Consider the following 18526-nt stretch of genomic DNA (forward strand, 5'->3'; position numbering starts at 1 on the left):
GTTTATATATATATAATATATATATATATATATATATATATATATCTCTAAAACACTATTTATAAAGATGAATTAATTTAAGTTCCTCAACAAACTGTACAATTTGAACTCTCTGGAATGGCTTTCCCCTTACACTTCCATTTTGCTTGTTTTTACAAACTGAGTCTAAATTATTTTCTTTGGAAACAGAGAACACTCCACAGATGTTGTCAATAGAGCGTAACTTGTATTGAATCTGGAACATTATTTGAACCATAAGCCACTCCAGAGGAATAAAGCTGTAATAAGTGTACTACATAAGTCACTTTATATAAAAGTGTCTTCTAATTACTTAATTACTAGTTCTCTCAGTAAACATAGGCATCCCTGTCAGGACCTTTCTTCACGTCAGAGCTGAATGTGTTTGAACTGAGGAATGAAATGTAGTGATCAGGGATTTTGTGAGCATGTGCAGGGTTGACACGTGCTCTTAAAAAGACCATCATGCTCAGCGTGGAGATGCAGTGATGCGTTAACTGTAACAGCTGTCATTTCAGGCGTTCCTGTTTGTCAAACCTGAAATTAGACGTAAAGGTCATCCACCAGAGGAATGTCTTGAATCAATGATTTAAATTGCAGCACATTAGGCCTTTAATGTTTTAACACAGCTGGGAGTCATCACATTGGTAGTTTGGTACTGTTAGATATTCTGAAGTGGTACAAACGTGCTTCACCATGTAGCTCTGTGGCAACCTTTTGACATTTAGGGCATAAAAATTTCAGCAAAAAAAAACAACTGATTTCTCACCTGATGGGTGACAAAATGGGCAGAAAAAAATTGCGATTAATTTACATTGAAGGATGAACCTGAGCCATATCTAAACAGCAAAATGTCATAAAGACTTTGATTAACCATTCAGATTACCCTAGAAATCACCTAGCAAGTACCCAGAACATTGTAGCAACTGCATAACAGTGCACTAGAAACTACCCAGGGCATTTTTTGTGCAGTTTTTGCAGTCAAAAACAACTAATATTTTCTTGAGAATGTGAAAATCTAGTATTTACTTGGAGTGCTTGTGCATTATTAACTTGTGTACATGTTTGTTACAGGAGGCGTTTTTTGGGAAAGAACTTCTGGGTAAAAGCAAGCAGACCAAGTCAGCTCTGGAAACGGGGCTTGTGGAGGAAGAAGCCAGTCATGCAGACTGTAAATCACAGAGCAGCAGCTTCCTGGACCCTTTATCTGACCCGCTTCTGAGTACCACTTCCACTCCAGTCTCGTCTAAAGCAGGGCCACTGCGTATGTTCAGCTGTACCTACACACATATTTTCCAAATACACACACAGAGTACTGCCCAGAGAAAATAGACGTTCCTACCCCCAATGTGATTTGCCTTTGTTTAGAGATGAAATTGTTTTTTCTGCTCTGACCAGTCAGGTCACATTTTTCTGCTCTAGACTGCAGTGAATTCTGCAGGGAGATATAATGCACGTTATCACCGTTCCTCCCGTTTTCCCATCTGCACACACTGAATGCATCACACAACCCAACAGCACTGCAGAATCCTACATTGTAACTCCAGTGGTTTGCATTAGAGACCATCTCGGTTCATCTTTTGCCACAGGGACTAAAGAAGATGAACCATACAAATGAACTTTTTTTGTCCCCATGTGCTCATTTTGTGTCTTCTTCAGCCTTGATTTGCATACTCTTATAGGCTGAAGAGCTTGTTCAGACACCTCATTCTTCACCATTTCTTCTTATCCTCAGTTCTGTCAACCCTCATTTACACACAGCCCAGCAGACCTCTGCTCGTAGCCAACCTAACATGTTTTTAAAACCCAATTTGCTAGCACTTTTCTGAATTCACTGTCGGAGCTCTCTAGGAGGATAGGAAGCTGGCAGTCACAGTGCAGTGTTTAGAAGGCCTGTGCGTATTCGTTTGGAGAGCAATCACAAAGCTATTTGAAGGCTTTCAGGGCCGCTTGTTTGTCCTTAGAGATTTTCATCCCCCATAGAATGAAGCTTCTTTTTCTGCTCTGCAGATTCCTGCGTTTAACCCTTTCATGCAGGTTTAGTCTTGAAACAAGTGTTTGATTTGGGAATCGTATTATGCATACATCTTTATGCAATTAATGCTAATGAAATTATAAAGAATAGTTCAGTTAAATTAGGGGTGGGTGATATGACTAAAATCTTATACCACTTTAAGGATATAGCAAAATTTTGAAGACGTGGAGCAGGAGGTGCAAATGTCATTGAAAAATTATTTTTTGGAAGGACATGTCACCCTTAATGTTTAAAGTGGATACAGCAACGTGAGCAATTTTATATTACACTAACAGTATGGCTCTGTTCCAAAACTGAGAATGTTTTGAGCTTCTCGTGTATAATTTTGTTCATGATATTGTGTTTTTTAAAATCCAAACCGTGTCCAAGTGACAGAAGTTGCACCCCTATTATTAAGAAGATTGTCCGGTTGACACAGTGCATTATATGTCTTACCGCCCAGCCCTTGGTAACATTTAATGAAGAGCACTTGGTGATTAGTATGGATAGTCAGTCGTGCTCAGAAACGCTTGTCTTCTTGATCTCTAGCCAATGTGGAGGATCCCTTAGCCGAGCTGGTTCTACATTCAGATGATGATCTCCTGGGAATGCTGTCCGATGACCTAGTCAAGCCAGGCACTGAATCAGGTAGACTTAGTCCCAAGATCTGTCCATAGGATAGTCTCCCCTCTCTCTTCACTTTGCAGATACTCTAACAATCTCAGAAAGGACACCTGCAATTGTCTTCACAATTGCATCTCCTCTTTCTTTCACATTTTTCACTTGCATTTCGTATTTTACCTGGTTTGCTGTGTTTCTCCTTATTTGTTGTCTTGGCATCCTCCTCCTTTTTTCTTAATTCATTTTTTTCTGCATTTCTGTTTTATAATTATTTGGTTTTATCTGGTTTGGGTTCTTGTAGGTCTTGATTTATGCCCTTTCCAGGTGGGCCGTTTCCCCTCTCCATTCGGTAAGAGCCCTGTTGGCACAGCCTCTCTGGCTGTAGAAGTAGAGCTGCTCCCCACACACACACACCCTGGCCCCTTGGCCCCCCAAACAGGACCTCAGACTTTTTGTAGTGCCAGTTCTGCATGATCCCTTTTCTGACAAACACACACACTCATCTTTGGCTTTCTGCATCTTTTTACTAACCACAAACAAACTGCATGTTTTCTTGCACATGAACCTGTTGTGACACTGAGGTGAAAACTAAACTGTCCTTAAATGGATGAAAATGTGATTGTTTGCAATCTGTGACATTTTACTGAAGTGTGCTTGATATGTGCTGTGTCCTTTTTCTATTCTCAGGGGTCTAATTGAGTTGATAATTTTATTTTTTCCTAATTGTCAGCTTTTTAGTTGGCAAGGACACATTCCCTTCTCTTTGTGGAATGGCCTTGCAGTGGAAAAACTAGTGGTTTGAGAGTTGAAGCAACTGCTTCAGTGTGAAAGCATGTTCCACGAGGTTACAAAAAATTTGTTTTACTCTTGGTTACCCTTTAACTTATGGTGTATAAACATGCAATCAGAGGTTATGCTTTTTAAAAAGTCAGTCAGAATTGTACTGAATTTTAACATTGACAGCTAACTATTTGTTTCCCCCTTCTTTAAAAAAAGAAGGTAAATGATACATAATAATAATAATACAAATAATTGCAGTAATTCCCTACAGTACTTTAGAAACATTCCCACAGTGAAAGGAGGCTAAAAGGGACTAGAAGTGAACAAAGCTAAAAATTAAAGTTTTAAAGTGTACCTAAGAATGTGAAAACCGACTAGGAGAGAGACATAAGAGTGAACAAAAAAAAGAAAAAAAAAAATATGAGAGCAGAATAAGATGAAAGAAATGCAACACAGGGCTTGATAAGGACTTGGCTACCCTTGTCAAAGGTTTAGTGGTCTCTTATTTAAAATACTGAATGTTACAATATTTTACAGATGGATAAACATAGAACATGACAAAAAATGTACAACCCAATTTGTCAAAGTGACAGATAATTATCATTTGTAGCGTAACCTCGGTGTGCAATATATATGTAAATATATAAGGGTTTGTTTTTAAGTGCATACCAAGGTGCTTGGTTTAGAGAAATGTTTCGATTGGAATACAGTTTAAGCTGTATTGACAACATGCTATCAGAATATAATTTTGATTTATCCTTCACCTTGTAAAAAACAAAACAAAAAAAAATCATGTTTTAAGGTAGTGAAATTACAATGTTAGTCAGTCAAAACAGCAAAAATGTTAAAACCTCCACTGTTTGTTTCAAAATTATAGCTTGCAAGACTATACACTTTAAACATTATACATGTTAATATTTGTGTGATTAAAATTGCTCACTAACCTTATAAGTATAAAGTTATAGTTACATTTTCTTTTAAACCCTGTAACAGACTTGCATTGCACCCATAGACTTTGTAAGTGCATGACTGTAGTGTGAACACAACTGATGCTACATGTTCTGTTGATAGAGCTTAACCTGTTTTGAACCTGGAACAAGAACTTTACGTGAAACCAGTGTAATTGTCACTGGAAAGCTCACCTCTGCATTTAGACCAAAGCACAATGGCTGACTTTGATTTTGATGACAACATTTACTATTATTAATCATTGCAATTGCTTGCTTTTTCATTGATTAAGCTCTCATCTATTCTAATGGGAAACGATATGCAATGATGAAAGAACATCCATTTTTTTAAGAGACTTTTTCACACTCAGTTGAGCAGGCAACACTAATTAGGTTCCTGTTTTTCTTGGAAAATTGAGTTAGTGGAGGGGGATGAAAGAGAGAGCAAGGGAGAGAGAGAGAGAAAAAAAAAAAATTTTTCCTCATTTTTCCATGACATGAAATAACAGTCCTCTCTCTCTCTCAGTGTTTCACTTCCTTATCTTAGCAAACACTCAGGCACAGGAGAAAATAAATTGCTTATCAACAATGATTTAGGCATTTACAGAATGACAGCTCTGTTTTTCTCAAGATTTTTGCAAGTTGAGTTTTGTATTCAGTAGAGGTAAGAAACTAAGTTTGAGAGTAGCTGTTTATCTTTCCCTTTCTTTCAGCTGGTTTGGACATTGGCATCCTGCCGGACGATCGGTCAGCTCCTCCTCAACTTGGCCCTGCTCGAGGGTCTCGACCACTACAGGAAGAACCACTGGATGTAATATTGAGTCCTGAGCTGGATAAGATGGTTTCCGATGGTAAGAGTCATGGATTACATTCACTTTGCTATTGGAACTTTTATTATTTTGTTTAAAAATAATAATTATCCTATTTCTGTACTACTTACAACACATCACAGATTAAATGCATTCACTATATGGACAAAAGTATTGGCACACACCTGAATTTAGGTGGTTCAATCAGACCTATTGCCACAGGTGTATAAAATCAAGTCCCTAGCCATGCAGTCTGCATTTACAAACATTTGTGAAAAAAAATGGTTGTTCTGAAGAGCTCAGTGAATTCAAGCATAGTACTGTCATACAATGCCACCTTTGCAGCAAGTCAGTTTAAATTTCATCCCAATTAAATGATTAATATTTCTTGTTTCTTGTTCCATAGCAAACAAGTGATTTACCTTAGCAGTTTTTCTAACTTGTTAATAATGATTATTGTTTGCAGACTTAAATGTAATAACTAAAAAATAGTTTGGCATTTCGTACGTGAAAAAATGGTGTTTGGTGACACCTTAGTTACTATGCTGTGATATATTTGAATGTCTGAATGTTGAATTTTGTTTAATGGCCTGGTTATATTTTCTTTTTTACAGGGGCCATTCTGAATAAGTTCTACAAAATTCCAGGTTTGTTTTTTTCTAAAATGTTTTGACGACATTCCTCAATAGAGCAGATGTTTCTGTTGTAAAAAGTCTTTAGATATGAAAATCCTTCATTCTGTTGATTCCATTTAGAGCTAGAGAGTAAAGATGTGGAAGACTTATTCACAGCAGTGCTCAGTCCAAACGCCAGCCAGCCTCCTCAACTTCCTCATCCACCCAACACTGCCCCCAATGCCTCGGCTACAGCAATGTCTCTTCAGAACCCAGGTATCAAGTTGTCTGCATTATCGCTTCATATTAACAGTCAAGCCAACTACCCAGATGTGATGTTGTTGTGTGCTTTTAACTTGAGTATCACATGTAAAATGTACTGCTCATTTTAAAAGTGCATGTTTCTCCATGGTCTCATTTGCAGGAGATGTTGGTGGAATGTTCCCACGCATGCCTATGATGAATGGCATGATGGGGCCAAACACCCACTTTCCTCCAAACCCCGTGATTACTGGAGCTGGAGTGTCTGGCACATTCTCTTCCATTCACCGCATGCCTTTTCCAGAAAATGTGAGGTGAGTGAATTCATATTCTGAGTAACACAGATTGGTACTGGCATTTCTGTTTATAAAATCTAAATAGTTTCAGTGACGCTTAATGGCTTGATATGTTCACTACAGGGAGAAGAAATTCAGCCAGATAGGGGGTGATGTGATTGATCCCTGGGCTTCTCCTGTTCCCGTGCCTGGATCTGTCCCTTTTCCAGAGGTGGAGACTGACACCATGTCCAATGCTCAGAGGAGCACGTTAAAGTGGGAGAAAGAAGAAACTCTTGGTGAAATGGCCACTGTGGCTCCTGTTCTTTACACCAATATTAACTTCCCTAACCTTCAAGATGAATTTCCAGGTGAATGTATTGTCCTAAAACACTACAAATAGAATTGTCAACTTGAAATGGAGTCAAGTTAGAGACCAACCATCTGAATTTTTTCACAGATTGGGCGACTAGAGTGAAGCAAATTGCAAAGTTATGGAGGAAAGCTAGTTCTCAGGAAAGGGCGCCTTATGTGGTAAGAGACTCTGTTTCAGTCTCAAAAATGCTAACATTGGATGTGTTTATATACATATATGAAAGTTTTGACTTTTTGTTTGGCTCTGCCCCACTAGCAAAAGGCAAGAGACAACAGAGCAGCCCTTCGTATAAACAAAGTTCAGTTGTCTAATGACACAATGCAAGGACAGCAACAGCAGCAGCCAGCTGATCCTTTTGATCCCAGTGTACCCCTGGACACAGATCTGCTCTTCAAAGACCCGCTCAAGCACAAGGAGTCTGAGCATGAACAAGAGTGGAAGTTCAGACAGGTGATTGACAGCCCAAGGGATATTTCATTGCAAATGCTGGACTGTGAGACTGTTATGCAAAATGTAGTGTCTCAACCTCTGATCACAGCTTTCACCTTGATGTTTAAAAAACTAGTTCATCAGCACTATATTATCGTTAATCAGAATTAGATTTTTTTTAATAGCTGTTTGAATTCAGTTGAATCTAAGCCTTTGTTAGAGGATGTGAATTCAAATGGATGTGATCAGCAATTGCTCTAGTTTTGTTAATTTGTCAGAATGAAATGCAGTATGCAAAATCAATGAAATGCAAATATGCCATATGACAAAGCTTTGCATCAAAACAAGTAGAAGTCAGTTCTGCTTTAAAGCATTAAATAGTAAATAAATAAAAATGTTTGCATTTTATTATGCACATGCATGTTAATGGTCATTATAGCATTATTTTCAGTTTTCCAAAGTCTTCTTAATCATTTTACATTCAGCCTTGTCATTGTAAACTTGCAGAAAACGAGATTTTTGAAGTCTTTCAATCTGGATTTAGAAAATATCATTCTACAGAAACAGCACTTGTTAAAGTGATAAATGATGTACTGAGAATTGTGGATACTGGTAGCTCTGCCGTACTTGTGCTCTTGGATTTAAGCGCTGCCTTTGGCACAGTCGACCATACTGTCCTGTTGTCCTGTTTAGAGATATGCGCAGGCATCAAAAGAAAAGCCCTAAATTGGTTTAAGTCTTTTCTTGAAAATAGAACCTTTTCAGTAAATATTGGGGACTTTGTATCTAGTACAGCCCCACTTACGAGTGGAATCCCCCAGGGTTCCATTCTGGCTCCAATGTTATTTTCCATCTATATGCTGCCATTAGGTTCAATTTTTAAGAAATATGACATTTCCTTTCATTGCTACGCAGACGACACTCAAATTTATCTCCCCTTAAAACAAGATAAACACTGTTTAGACTCTCTACTATCCTGCCTTAATGATTTAAAGGCCTGGATGGCTGTACATTTTCTAAATTTAAATGAAAATAAGACAGAGATTATCGTTTTATTTTATTTTTTGGAAACTATTGCTTAATGTTTATGTACAGCACATTGGTCAACAGCTGTTGTTTTAAATAGTGCTTTATAAATAAAGTGACATTGACATTGACATTGACAATATAAGGTTTGCCTAATAAACAGCACGAAAATGTCCTGAAAATCAAAACCTTAAAATTAACAAATACACATAGCCTTTTTAGATATAACATTCAAGCAGCCATAGTTGCAGGATGTTTTGAAAGGATAATTTCTTAGGATCCCAGGTTGAGGTACAGTTCTGGCATATGTTTTGCCAAGACCCAGTACCAACAAATATGGTGTGTAAGTGTTCGGTAAATAAATAAACTAAAATAATTTTGCCCCAAAAAAAAAAATCAATACTGCAATTTTCGTTTAAGTGCTATGGCTTAATTAACTGGTATCTTGTTTTTTTTTTTTTGTTCATGGCAGCAAGTGAGACAAAAGAGCAAACAACAGGCAAAAATTGAAGCCACGCAAAAGTTAGAACAGGTTAAAAATGAGCAGCAGCAACTTCAGAAACAGCAGCAACAACAACAACAATTCAGTGGAGACACCTCTAAAAGTGGTAATCAGAGTCCAATGGCAACACAGCCCAGCAGTGGAGGTAATGCTTCTCCTTTGCAAATGTTAAACCCCAAGGATAACTTTACAAGGACTCAGATGCCTGGAACGGCAACATCAGTTGCATCAACAGATGATGTATTTCTACGTCCTCAACCACCACCCCCTTCATCCACAGCAATGACCCCTACCCAGGACACTCAGTACCCACAGGGTCCCTCATCTCAGCCTCAGTCTCCTCAAATGTTTTCGTCTGAATCATCTGGATCCCGTCCTTCTTCTCCATGGGATCCGTATGGCAAAATGGTGGGAACCCCCAGGCCACCACCATCTGGTTCAAGCACACCTCGCAGAGGTTCTGTGTCTGACATGCAAGAAAGAAGTCGGCCCTCACCAGCCCATGAATCCTTTGGGTCTCCAACATCCGCTAGCACTGACCCATATGCAAAGCCTCCAGACACACCTCGACCATCAGACCTTTTTGTGACACCTATGTGTCCACCTAGACCAGGACCATTATCTGAGCAACAAGGACGACATTTTATCAGTAATGTCACACCTGGAGACAGTTTTTCCAGACCAGGCCAAAGATCAGAAGCTTACCAGCGCATGGCCCACAGCCGCATGGTTCTTTCTGACCCCTACTCTAGGCCACTTTTAACACCTATTCCGGGGAGTAATGAGTCAGGATCTGTGCCAGTGTTCAAAACACCCATGCCTCCTTCCCAGTTACAACAAGACTCATTCAGTGCAGGGCAGCAAGGCATGAGAAGGGGGTTATCTGACACTTTATCCCAAGTTCAACATTCTGACCCTTATTCACATCAGCCTCTTACACCTCATCCATCAATGGGAGATGGTTTCAGTAATGAGGGCAGAATGATGCGTCCAGGACAAGGCAGTCATTTTGCCCATCCCTTGCCCATGAGCAGACACCCTCAACGAGATCCATATTCACAGGCACCACCTAGACCAGACTACCTTCAGCAAATGCCGGATCCATATGCTCAGCCTCCTGGTACTCCTAGACCATATGATCCATATGCCCAGATGCCTGGTACCCCAAGACCACACTCTGATCCATATACATTGCCACCATCCACACCTAGAACTGCCACAATTGATCAGTTTTCTCAGTCACAACCTAACAGTCGCAGGCAATCTCCATCTCATGCTATCGATCTATATGCTCAGATGCCAGGAACTCCAAGACCTTCTTCTGAAGAGAGATACCCTAAATCACCAAGTAGTCAGAGAACCTCAGATCCATTCTCACAGTCTTCTGGAACTCCTAGGCCAATCAAAAAGGAAGCTTATCATCAACCACCAGGAACACCAAGGCCAGTTCTTACTGACCCATATTCTCAATCTCCTGGAACCCCACATCCAGGAATTGTCCCAGAAGCCTTCCCTAGATCAAATCCAAGAGTAAACTTCATGTCCCATCAAACAGATCCACTTAGCCATCAAGCACAAAGTAGAATGCAGGACCCATTTGCTCGTCCCTGTGTTCTTGATTCTCAAACCCCCAAACATCCTGGGATTTCAGATGAAAGTCTCTCTCTACAACAGTCAAACCCTAACCAGACACCTATTCATGATCCATTTGAACAAGCTCCTCTAACCCTATGCTCACGAACAGGGGATAGACTGTCACATGATGTTCCAGTAAACACGGGCAACCCATCAGATACACAGAACACAATGCAACCACCACTTGGAGAGACTGAAGAGAAAATTAAACAGGTTTGAAAGCATATTGTGTTTTGCCATTAGAGAACATTACCTTTTTCCTTAATCTCGGTTCTATTTTTAATGACATGCTATTTATTGTATACTGTTATTGCTCTTTTTAGCGCCAAAGACTACGGCAGTTAATCCTCAAACAGCAGCAGCAGAAAAGCGCAATCAGACAGGAAAGGGTACTCCAGGAGGCAACTCCTGTTGCTGCACCTGGGACTCCAAGGCATTGGTCACAGGATGATTCTGGACCTCAGAATGATATTTTTGGTAGACCCCCACCTCCATATCCAGGTACTGTGATATCTTCACCAATTCATGCAGGTCAAAGATTTCCTGGAACTTTCCTTGCTGATCAGCGTGGGCACATGCCTGATGAACCCCAGTGCTCCCGACTACCATTCCCCAGAGATCTAAACAATACTGGCATGAGTCAGCAAGGACACAGGTAAGTGTTTTTCCTTCATCAATTGTACTGTCAAACTAGTAATTAATTTTGTGTTTAAGTTCTCTTAAAACCTAATTCCTTCCAGATTTGGATATCCTCCTGGAACTCCAAGCCAAGAACATTTCCTCAGGCCCCCTCACCAGATACAAGGTGGACCAATGGTTGACAGTATTCCACCACATATGAGACGACCTGCTGATGTTGTTAGGTCAATAGGCAGTAATCATCAAATGGGCCTACCCCAGTATTTTCCCCCACGTGGCCTTCAATTGCAACAGCATAATATAATGGGTCAATCATTTATTGAACTTTGTCACAGGGCTCCAGAGAAGAGGGTCAGATTACCTTTTAGTCCACCTAATGCTTTGGACCATCCTAATCATTCCCAGAGACCACCTCATGGCTTCATGGGAGGCCAAAATATGGCCTTTACAGGAAACCAAGGTCCCAGAATTATGGATCCAATGTTGGGCCAGTCACAACAAGGGCCAGTCAATCACTTACAGACCTCAGCTACTATGGATAATTTGCATCACCATACAAATACAACACCACAACAGACCCCTCTGACAGCACCACTTAGCCATTCGGTTAGTAGTGATTCAGCCGAATCTGCACTACTTCTTGTCACAACCTCTGGTCCAACAAAGGAAATCCCATTGCCATGTAGGGATGGTGTGGAGAAGCTAGAAACAGATGACTCTGCTGTGAAGGACCTTGATGATGTGGAGGTCAAAGACTTGGTTGATGAAGACCTGGCCAACCTGAACCTTGATGCAGATGATGGCAAAGATTTAGACTTGGAAACAAATGATCTACATCTTGATGATCTTCTGGAATCTGGAAAGTTTGATCTTATTGCTTATGCAGATCCTGAGCTCAACCTTGAGGACAAAAAAGATATGTTTAATGAAGAGCTGGAGCTGAGTGATCATATAGAAGATGACCATGGGGATACCTCAGACCTTCAGAAAGCCTTGGCAGAAAAAAGAAATGCCAGATGTGGGGGTATGTCCTCAGCTCAACCTAAATCAGAGGGCATACAGGGTCATAGTGATGTCAAACTAGAAAAGAGTATGCCAAAAGAGGTCCAGGATCATTCTCAGTCTGAAACGATAAAAACTGAGGGCCAAGGACTTGGAACCTCAGGTGAAGAGCATCGGCTTATGAGTAGTAAAAGTGGTCAAGATGATGGTCTTTTTGAGGAATCTTGTGAAGATGTGCATACTGGATCTGCTCCAGTGCTGTCAAGTTTGTTGATCAAGGAAAAACTAGAGGACACTAGGAGTGAATCCATAATTTCCCCTATCCCGGGTGACCCAAATGCCCAGACTAATCTTGGCTCAAACATGAGTATGGTGATGCTGCAAGGACAACCCCAAGAACATAGGATAAACCCTGGAGTACCAATGGGGCACAGGATAGATAAATCTCTAACCCAAGGGGCACTTTTAGGTAACACAAATTTGATGCAGTCTGGTAACCAGCAGGTAGCACTTCAAGGCTTTGGACCTTCTCAAGGACAACAAGTGGATCTAAACCTGCATGTGGTTGGTGGCCAGCAGCCTGTTCCCCATCCTGTAAATCACCAAACTCAACAGGGCATGTTCAGTCCTGGGGCTACAGGGCAACAAGGGTCTCAAGCACAACAGAGTCAACAGAACAAGTCTCTTCTGTTAGATGAGCAGCCCCTTCTTCTTCAAGATCTGCTGGATCAAGAGAGGCAGGAGCAACAACAGCAAAGGCAGATGCAGAATATGATTAGGCAACGGTCAAGTGACCCTTTTTTCCCTAACATTGGTAAGCCTAAGCTCCACTTTGACTAATTGATAAATGATTTTGTTGTACCTCTACATTGTCAATAAAGTAGTTAAACCCTGACTTGATTCTATACTGTGAGCAGCTCCAAATTTACAATTTTGTTTGTACTGTTACTGAATACAGTTTTTGTACAATATTTTAATATTCAATTTTTTGCTTACATTTTTTATATTTAGAATTTAGGTTTACATTTATGTGTTTTTAAGCTTCAGAACCTCAAATACTTGAAATGTGAATATAAAAAAAATACTGAAATAATGAAATGTGAATATAACTGTGATGTACTAATCACAATCATGCAATTTCTGTGGTGATTTTTTATTAATTTGTAGACTTTGATGCAATTACTGATCCAATCATGAAGGCAAAGATGGTGGCTCTGAAGGGGATCAACAAAGTGATGGTACAGAACAGTATGGGTATGACACCCATGGTTATGAACAGGTAAACACTTTACTATGTAAACTGGCTCCTCTGAGCAGTTACTACAGTAATGCAAAAAGTTATTTATTTACCTGACTGGCCTAATTCTATTGCCACATGTGATTTTCAGTGGTTCATTTCTTTGTGTTGAGTACTCTCCATGCTTTCTTTTGTGGCAGAATGCAACAGATTCCAGGATCGCATGGCCCAGATACAGCTGGTTTTTCGCAACATTTTTTTGGACCGGTATGTCCACAGGTTTATTTCGTCTTATTACCTTATCTCACCAGCATTAAACCTGTTGTAATGGCATATACAACAATTTCCTTTTAGGATGGAAAGTTGCCACCACAGATTGCGAGACCCAATCCCCCTAACTTTGGACCAGGGTTTGTCAGTAAGTTTATTATTATTATTATTATCATTATTATTATTATTATTATTCAGCGTTTACCAATGAGTTGTTTATCAGTAAGTGTTATTTTGTCATTGTTATCATTGTAAAAGTAAATCATTTGAGGCTGGACATCCCATAAATCTCACATCTTTTTATTTTCCAGATGATTCTCAGAGAAAACAATATGAGGAGTGGCTTCAGGAAACTCAACAGCTTCTTCAAATGCAACAGAAGTTTTTAGAGGACCAGATTGGGGCCCACAGAAAATCTAAAAAGGCCCTCTCTGCAAAACAGCGCACTGCGAAAAAAGCTGGACGGGAGTTCCCAGAGGAAGATGCAGAACAGCTGAAACATGTGACTGAACAGCAAAGTGTGGTTCAAAAGCAATTAGAACAGGTAATATAGTTATTTAAAGAAGAATAACTATTAAAATCATCCACCCAAATAGTTTAAACCATGTTTAAAAATGTAGTAAAACATTAATTTTAAAGTGACTAATTTCTCTTCTTGCCATTTTTTTTATCAACTTGTCAATCAAGTTGGGAGTGGTTCACTTCGGGGCAACCAGTCAAATTTAGATTTTATTTTAAGAGCCACCCCCTTGCACACATGCCACTCAAAGTAGACAAACTGTCAATAAGACAAACTGTCACTGCACAGTAAAATGAATATGCCTTTATTAAAGCAGGAACTTTTTATTTAGAGGGCTGCATTGGGATTGGATCCCGCAGGGATTACATTACTTGCCCACCACCCCCACTGTTGTTTTGATTTTTTTTTATTTTTTTTATATAGAAGTAGAAATCATTTACTTCAGCTGGAAAACGTGTGTTACACTAAACTAAAAGCATCTGCTCTGTTCCACACAGCCAGGGTTGCCAGGTCTGCATGACAAAACTAGCTCATGCCAGTCAAAAATAGCCCAAAGTAGTGCAATGACCATATCCCAAATATCAAAACTCAAAATGTCTTTTCCGTACCTAAAACGAACACAACTCAAAGGCTTCCTACTAGTGGCCCTTCTTCACAAAACTTAACATCTAGCACAGTTTTATTTTACATAGAATGCAAAATGTTTCAATGAAAGCATTTCAGTCAAATGTAATTTATGCAATATTTCAAACCTTTAACCCACGGGGTGTAAAAAAATCAACCCATGGCAAAAGTTTAAAAGTAGCCCAATTTTGTGAAAAAAAAAACAAGGACTTGACAACCCTGCATCCAAAACGAGCTGTCAGATTTGACTGATCACGGGTCGAGAGTAAGGAGAGATGACTGACAAGACCATGCTGGAAGATTTGCTGCTCAACAGATCCTGTGTTCATTGACAAATATCTTATCATGTAAGATCTGCTCCCTTTACACAGAGTATGTGTGGTTGTGAAATCGAAAGTGAATAGCGAGCGCTCATTTAAAAGCAATTTAAATACCCCACATATTGATAGCAGCTCCCTGATGATTTTTGTCAATGGAGTGGAAAGTAAGTGCATCTAGGGCCTCAGTTCCTGATTTATGCTCTGACATTAACACTAACAACCTGGTATTTGGTCAACATTTTTCAGAATAATATAAACAGCATTATATATGTTGTTCACATTAGGGATGTAACGATTCACTCAACTCACAATTCGATTCGATTCACGATTATGATTTCACAATTCGATTTGATTCACTTTTTTTTAACAAAATTAGATTTAAGACAAATTATAAATTAAATGTGTCCTTTTATTATAATCTAAATTAGATTGTATAATTTCGAAATTTAAAGCTTAAACAGAATGGTTTGACTTCAGTTTTGTAAAACTATACATAAAAAATATCTGCATGAAACCGAAACAGCAGACGAGCTGAATGAGACGCAGATTCACTCTCTGCCAGCAGGTGGCGCTTAAAGTGTTTTCTTGGTTTCCGCTGTAAACAAAGCAGCGCTGCACTTATGAACTTTAATATGCATTATACAGAGGCAAGATGAAAAGAAAAAATACCATCTAAACTTTTCTAAAGACAGTAAGTTCCCCTCAGACATACATTCATATAAACTCCTACCCCTAATTGAATCGCGATTTGTTTAGCATCTCGACCTATTTGAATTGTCACATATTTGAATCAATTTTCAACTGGCTTGCGGTTAATCGTTACCTCCCTAGTTCATAAATATTTCTCTCTCCATTTCTGATTTAGATACGGAAGCAACAGAAAGAACATGCTGAACTCATTGAGGAATATCGTGTCAAGCAGCAACAGCGCCTCCAACCTGGTGTGATGGGTCCAATGAAGGTCATTCCAGGAATGCCAGGACAGGCCCCTGGAATGATGCCTGTTGGACCCCCCATAGGGCAGCCTATGATGGGTTCTGTGTTGCCGATGCAACAACCCCACTTTGGTAAGCCTACTCACATGCCCAGTGTGCCAGGTTGGCATCCAAGTGCTGCTGGACCAGTGGGTGGACCCAGGATGCCACCTCACCTGCCCCCTCAAATGCCGCTGCCTAACCTCACTCAGCCTCTTCAGGCACAGCCACCTCCCCCTATGGTTCCAGGTGGTAAACCTGGGCAGCCTGGCCCTGTAGGTGGAAGTAATGGTGGAGGATCCAGCAGTAGTGCCCCTCATGTAAAGTTTGATGATAATAATCCATTTAGTGAAGGCTTCCAGGAGCGGGAGCGCCGAGAGCGCCTTCAAGAGCAGCAGGAAAAACAGCGGGTGCAGCTCATGCAGGAAGTGGAGAGACAAAGGGCTTTGCAGAGGCTAGAGCTGGAGCAGCAGGGCTTGGGGCTTGGCCCTGACAACAGTGGGGGTGGTCTTGCCCAGATGCCCTTCTATAATTCTGACCTATCACAGGAATTCATGCAGACACCCAGGCCTCAACAGCAACAACAGCAAATGGGCCCAGTGTTCCCTCAAAAAGGAAATATGCCATTAGACTTTGTAGGTCCAGGTCCAGCCTTTTTGCAAGGTGGCGAGCGCAGACTTATGCCTGTGAATGGCTCCTTTGGCCCAGATATGGGTCCTAATTTTCAAGCTAAGAACCCCATGATGCATGGTTTCTCCCTAGGTCAGCCACGTGCACCTGGGTTTGGAGGGCATGGAATGCCACCCCACAGTGGAGGTGAAGGTTCCCCATTTGGTATGGATTCCACAACCCCTTTACCTCCCAATTTCCCTGGGTCAGGGCAGTCCCTCATCCAACTCTACTCCAACATCATCCCTGAGGAGAAGGGCAAAAAGAAAAGAAGTCGAAAGAAGAAGCTGGATGATGATGCAGATTCGGTCAAAACTCCTTCCACACCACATTCTGACATAACTGCCCCACTTACGCCGTGTGTATCAGACACCTCTTCAACCCCTACACGTAGTGTTGCCATCATGGGAGACCAGGACACTTCAGAGTTTTCCAACCCCGTAAGTTCTATGACTGCCCAGCCACCATCCTCGGAGCTGGAGAACCCACTCCATGGAGGTACTCCACTTGGGCGACAGTGCAATGTGGGCTCTGAGGCAGAGCGAGGCCTCCTCCATGATATCAAGCTGGAAAAGCTAGAAGCCAGTGTGTGCCAGAAGGCTGAGGGAGAGGCAGTGACTTGCAAAAGTGCCGGAGGAACTGGAATAGTAAAGACGGAAGAGGGCAATGAGATAATCTCCCCCAGCCCACCATCCCAGAATCCAGCTCAGAGCACCAAAGTGGACACTGGAAATGAGTTACTCAAACACCTTCTAAAGAACAAGAGCACGCCTCCTCCTTCCTCAACACCTCTCATACATCAGATGTCAAATGAGAGTATACGATCAGAGGATGAGGGGCTAACAGACAGCAAAGGCTCTTTAAGACTGGACAGCACCGATTCTTCGGTAAGAGCTTTATGGTTACCTCACTACACAGCTGGTTAAAAATGTGAAGCTAAAAATCATAATCTTGAACATGTAAACACTTTTGTAAATGTAGATAGATGAGATGAGATGAAATTATTGAATTTTTGTTTTGTGATGTTTAAATATGTTATAGATCTTTACACATCCATCTATAATTCAGTAATTAATTTGCCCTTTTTCCAAAATGTTTAGTGAAATGAAATTACAGATTGAATAATCTGGCCATCTTTTCACATTTAATACTTCATTGGTTGGTTGGTAATGTAGGATGTCAATAAAGTAGCTTTTTGCAAAGTACAGAATTGTGAAATTGTGAAGTGAGGTTTGATTGTTTATTAGCTAGTATTGGTCTCTCTTGTCTTCTTGGAGCTGAAAGAGTTGTTTATTGTCTATAGAGTGGCTTAAATAGCCATTTGACAGGCAATCCAGATTTGGAGCCTTCTGTGCCAGAGCAATGCAAAAAAAAACAACGCAACAAGCGGACACCAAAGAATGGGGCTGAGAAACCGCTGTCACGCTGGAAGAAGAGGAAGAAGGATGATAAAGAGAGACAAGCAGTGTACACCAACACAGACGCACTGATGACTCAGCTCAAGCAGGTAAATACCTACTACTGTACCCAGAATCTATCTCAATATCAACTTAAGTTAATGCTGGACTTGAATTGATTAACAGTAGAGTATGCAATTATTAGTCAAGTCAAAGTCACCTTTATTTATATAGCGCTTTTAACAATGCAGATTGTGTCAAAGCAACTGAACAGCATTAATTAGGAAAATAGTGTCAATAATGCAAAATGACATTAGTAAACACTCAATTTGCAGTTAAAGGCAGTTCATCATTGAATTCAGTGATGTCATCATCCAGCTCAGTTCAGTTTAAAAAGTATCTTTGCAATCATTTGCAATCAAGTCAACAATATCGCTGGAAATGAAGTGTCCCCAACTAAGCAAGCCAGAGGCGACAGCGGCAAGGAACCAAAACTCCATCGGTGACAGAATGGAGAAAAAAACCTTGGGAGAAACCAGGCTCAGTCAGGGGGCCAGTTCTCCTCTG

General features: G+C 40.5%; 1 protein-coding gene across 6 annotated transcripts in view; it reads left to right on the forward strand.

The window, feature by feature from the left end:
- LOC107709778 (histone-lysine N-methyltransferase 2C-like) overlaps positions 1-18526 on the forward strand; it is a 157194-nt gene that overhangs the window by 125786 nt on the left and 12882 nt on the right. For 4 of the 6 annotated variants that reach the window (XM_016514393.1, XM_016514396.1, XM_016514398.1 and 1 more), the window contains 19 exons: positions 1093-1282; positions 2582-2680; positions 2955-3002; positions 5094-5231; positions 5804-5836; positions 5945-6079; positions 6228-6378; positions 6484-6710; positions 6800-6873; positions 6971-7165; positions 8643-10520; positions 10631-10962; positions 11048-12762; positions 13116-13227; positions 13386-13452; positions 13540-13603; positions 13767-13999; positions 15785-17449; positions 17866-18069. In XM_016514393.1, coding sequence (XP_016369879.1) covers positions 1093-1282; positions 2582-2680; positions 2955-3002; positions 5094-5231; positions 5804-5836; positions 5945-6079; positions 6228-6378; positions 6484-6710; positions 6800-6873; positions 6971-7165; positions 8643-10520; positions 10631-10962; positions 11048-12762; positions 13116-13227; positions 13386-13452; positions 13540-13603; positions 13767-13999; positions 15785-17449; positions 17866-18069 — 7560 coding nt within the window. The remainder of the gene's footprint in view (positions 1-1092; positions 1283-2581; positions 2681-2954; positions 3003-5093; positions 5232-5803; positions 5837-5944; positions 6080-6227; positions 6379-6483; positions 6711-6799; positions 6874-6970; positions 7166-8642; positions 10521-10630; positions 10963-11047; positions 12763-13115; positions 13228-13385; positions 13453-13539; positions 13604-13766; positions 14000-15784; positions 17450-17865; positions 18070-18526) is intronic. The other 2 variants (XM_016514395.1, XM_016514397.1) reach the window with 2 other exon arrangements.

Source organism: Sinocyclocheilus rhinocerous, unplaced genomic scaffold, assembly GCF_001515625.1.
Source record: "Sinocyclocheilus rhinocerous isolate Xijiao unplaced genomic scaffold, SAMN03320098_v1.1 scaffold1588, whole genome shotgun sequence".
NCBI lineage: Eukaryota > Metazoa > Chordata > Actinopteri > Cypriniformes > Cyprinidae > Sinocyclocheilus > Sinocyclocheilus rhinocerous.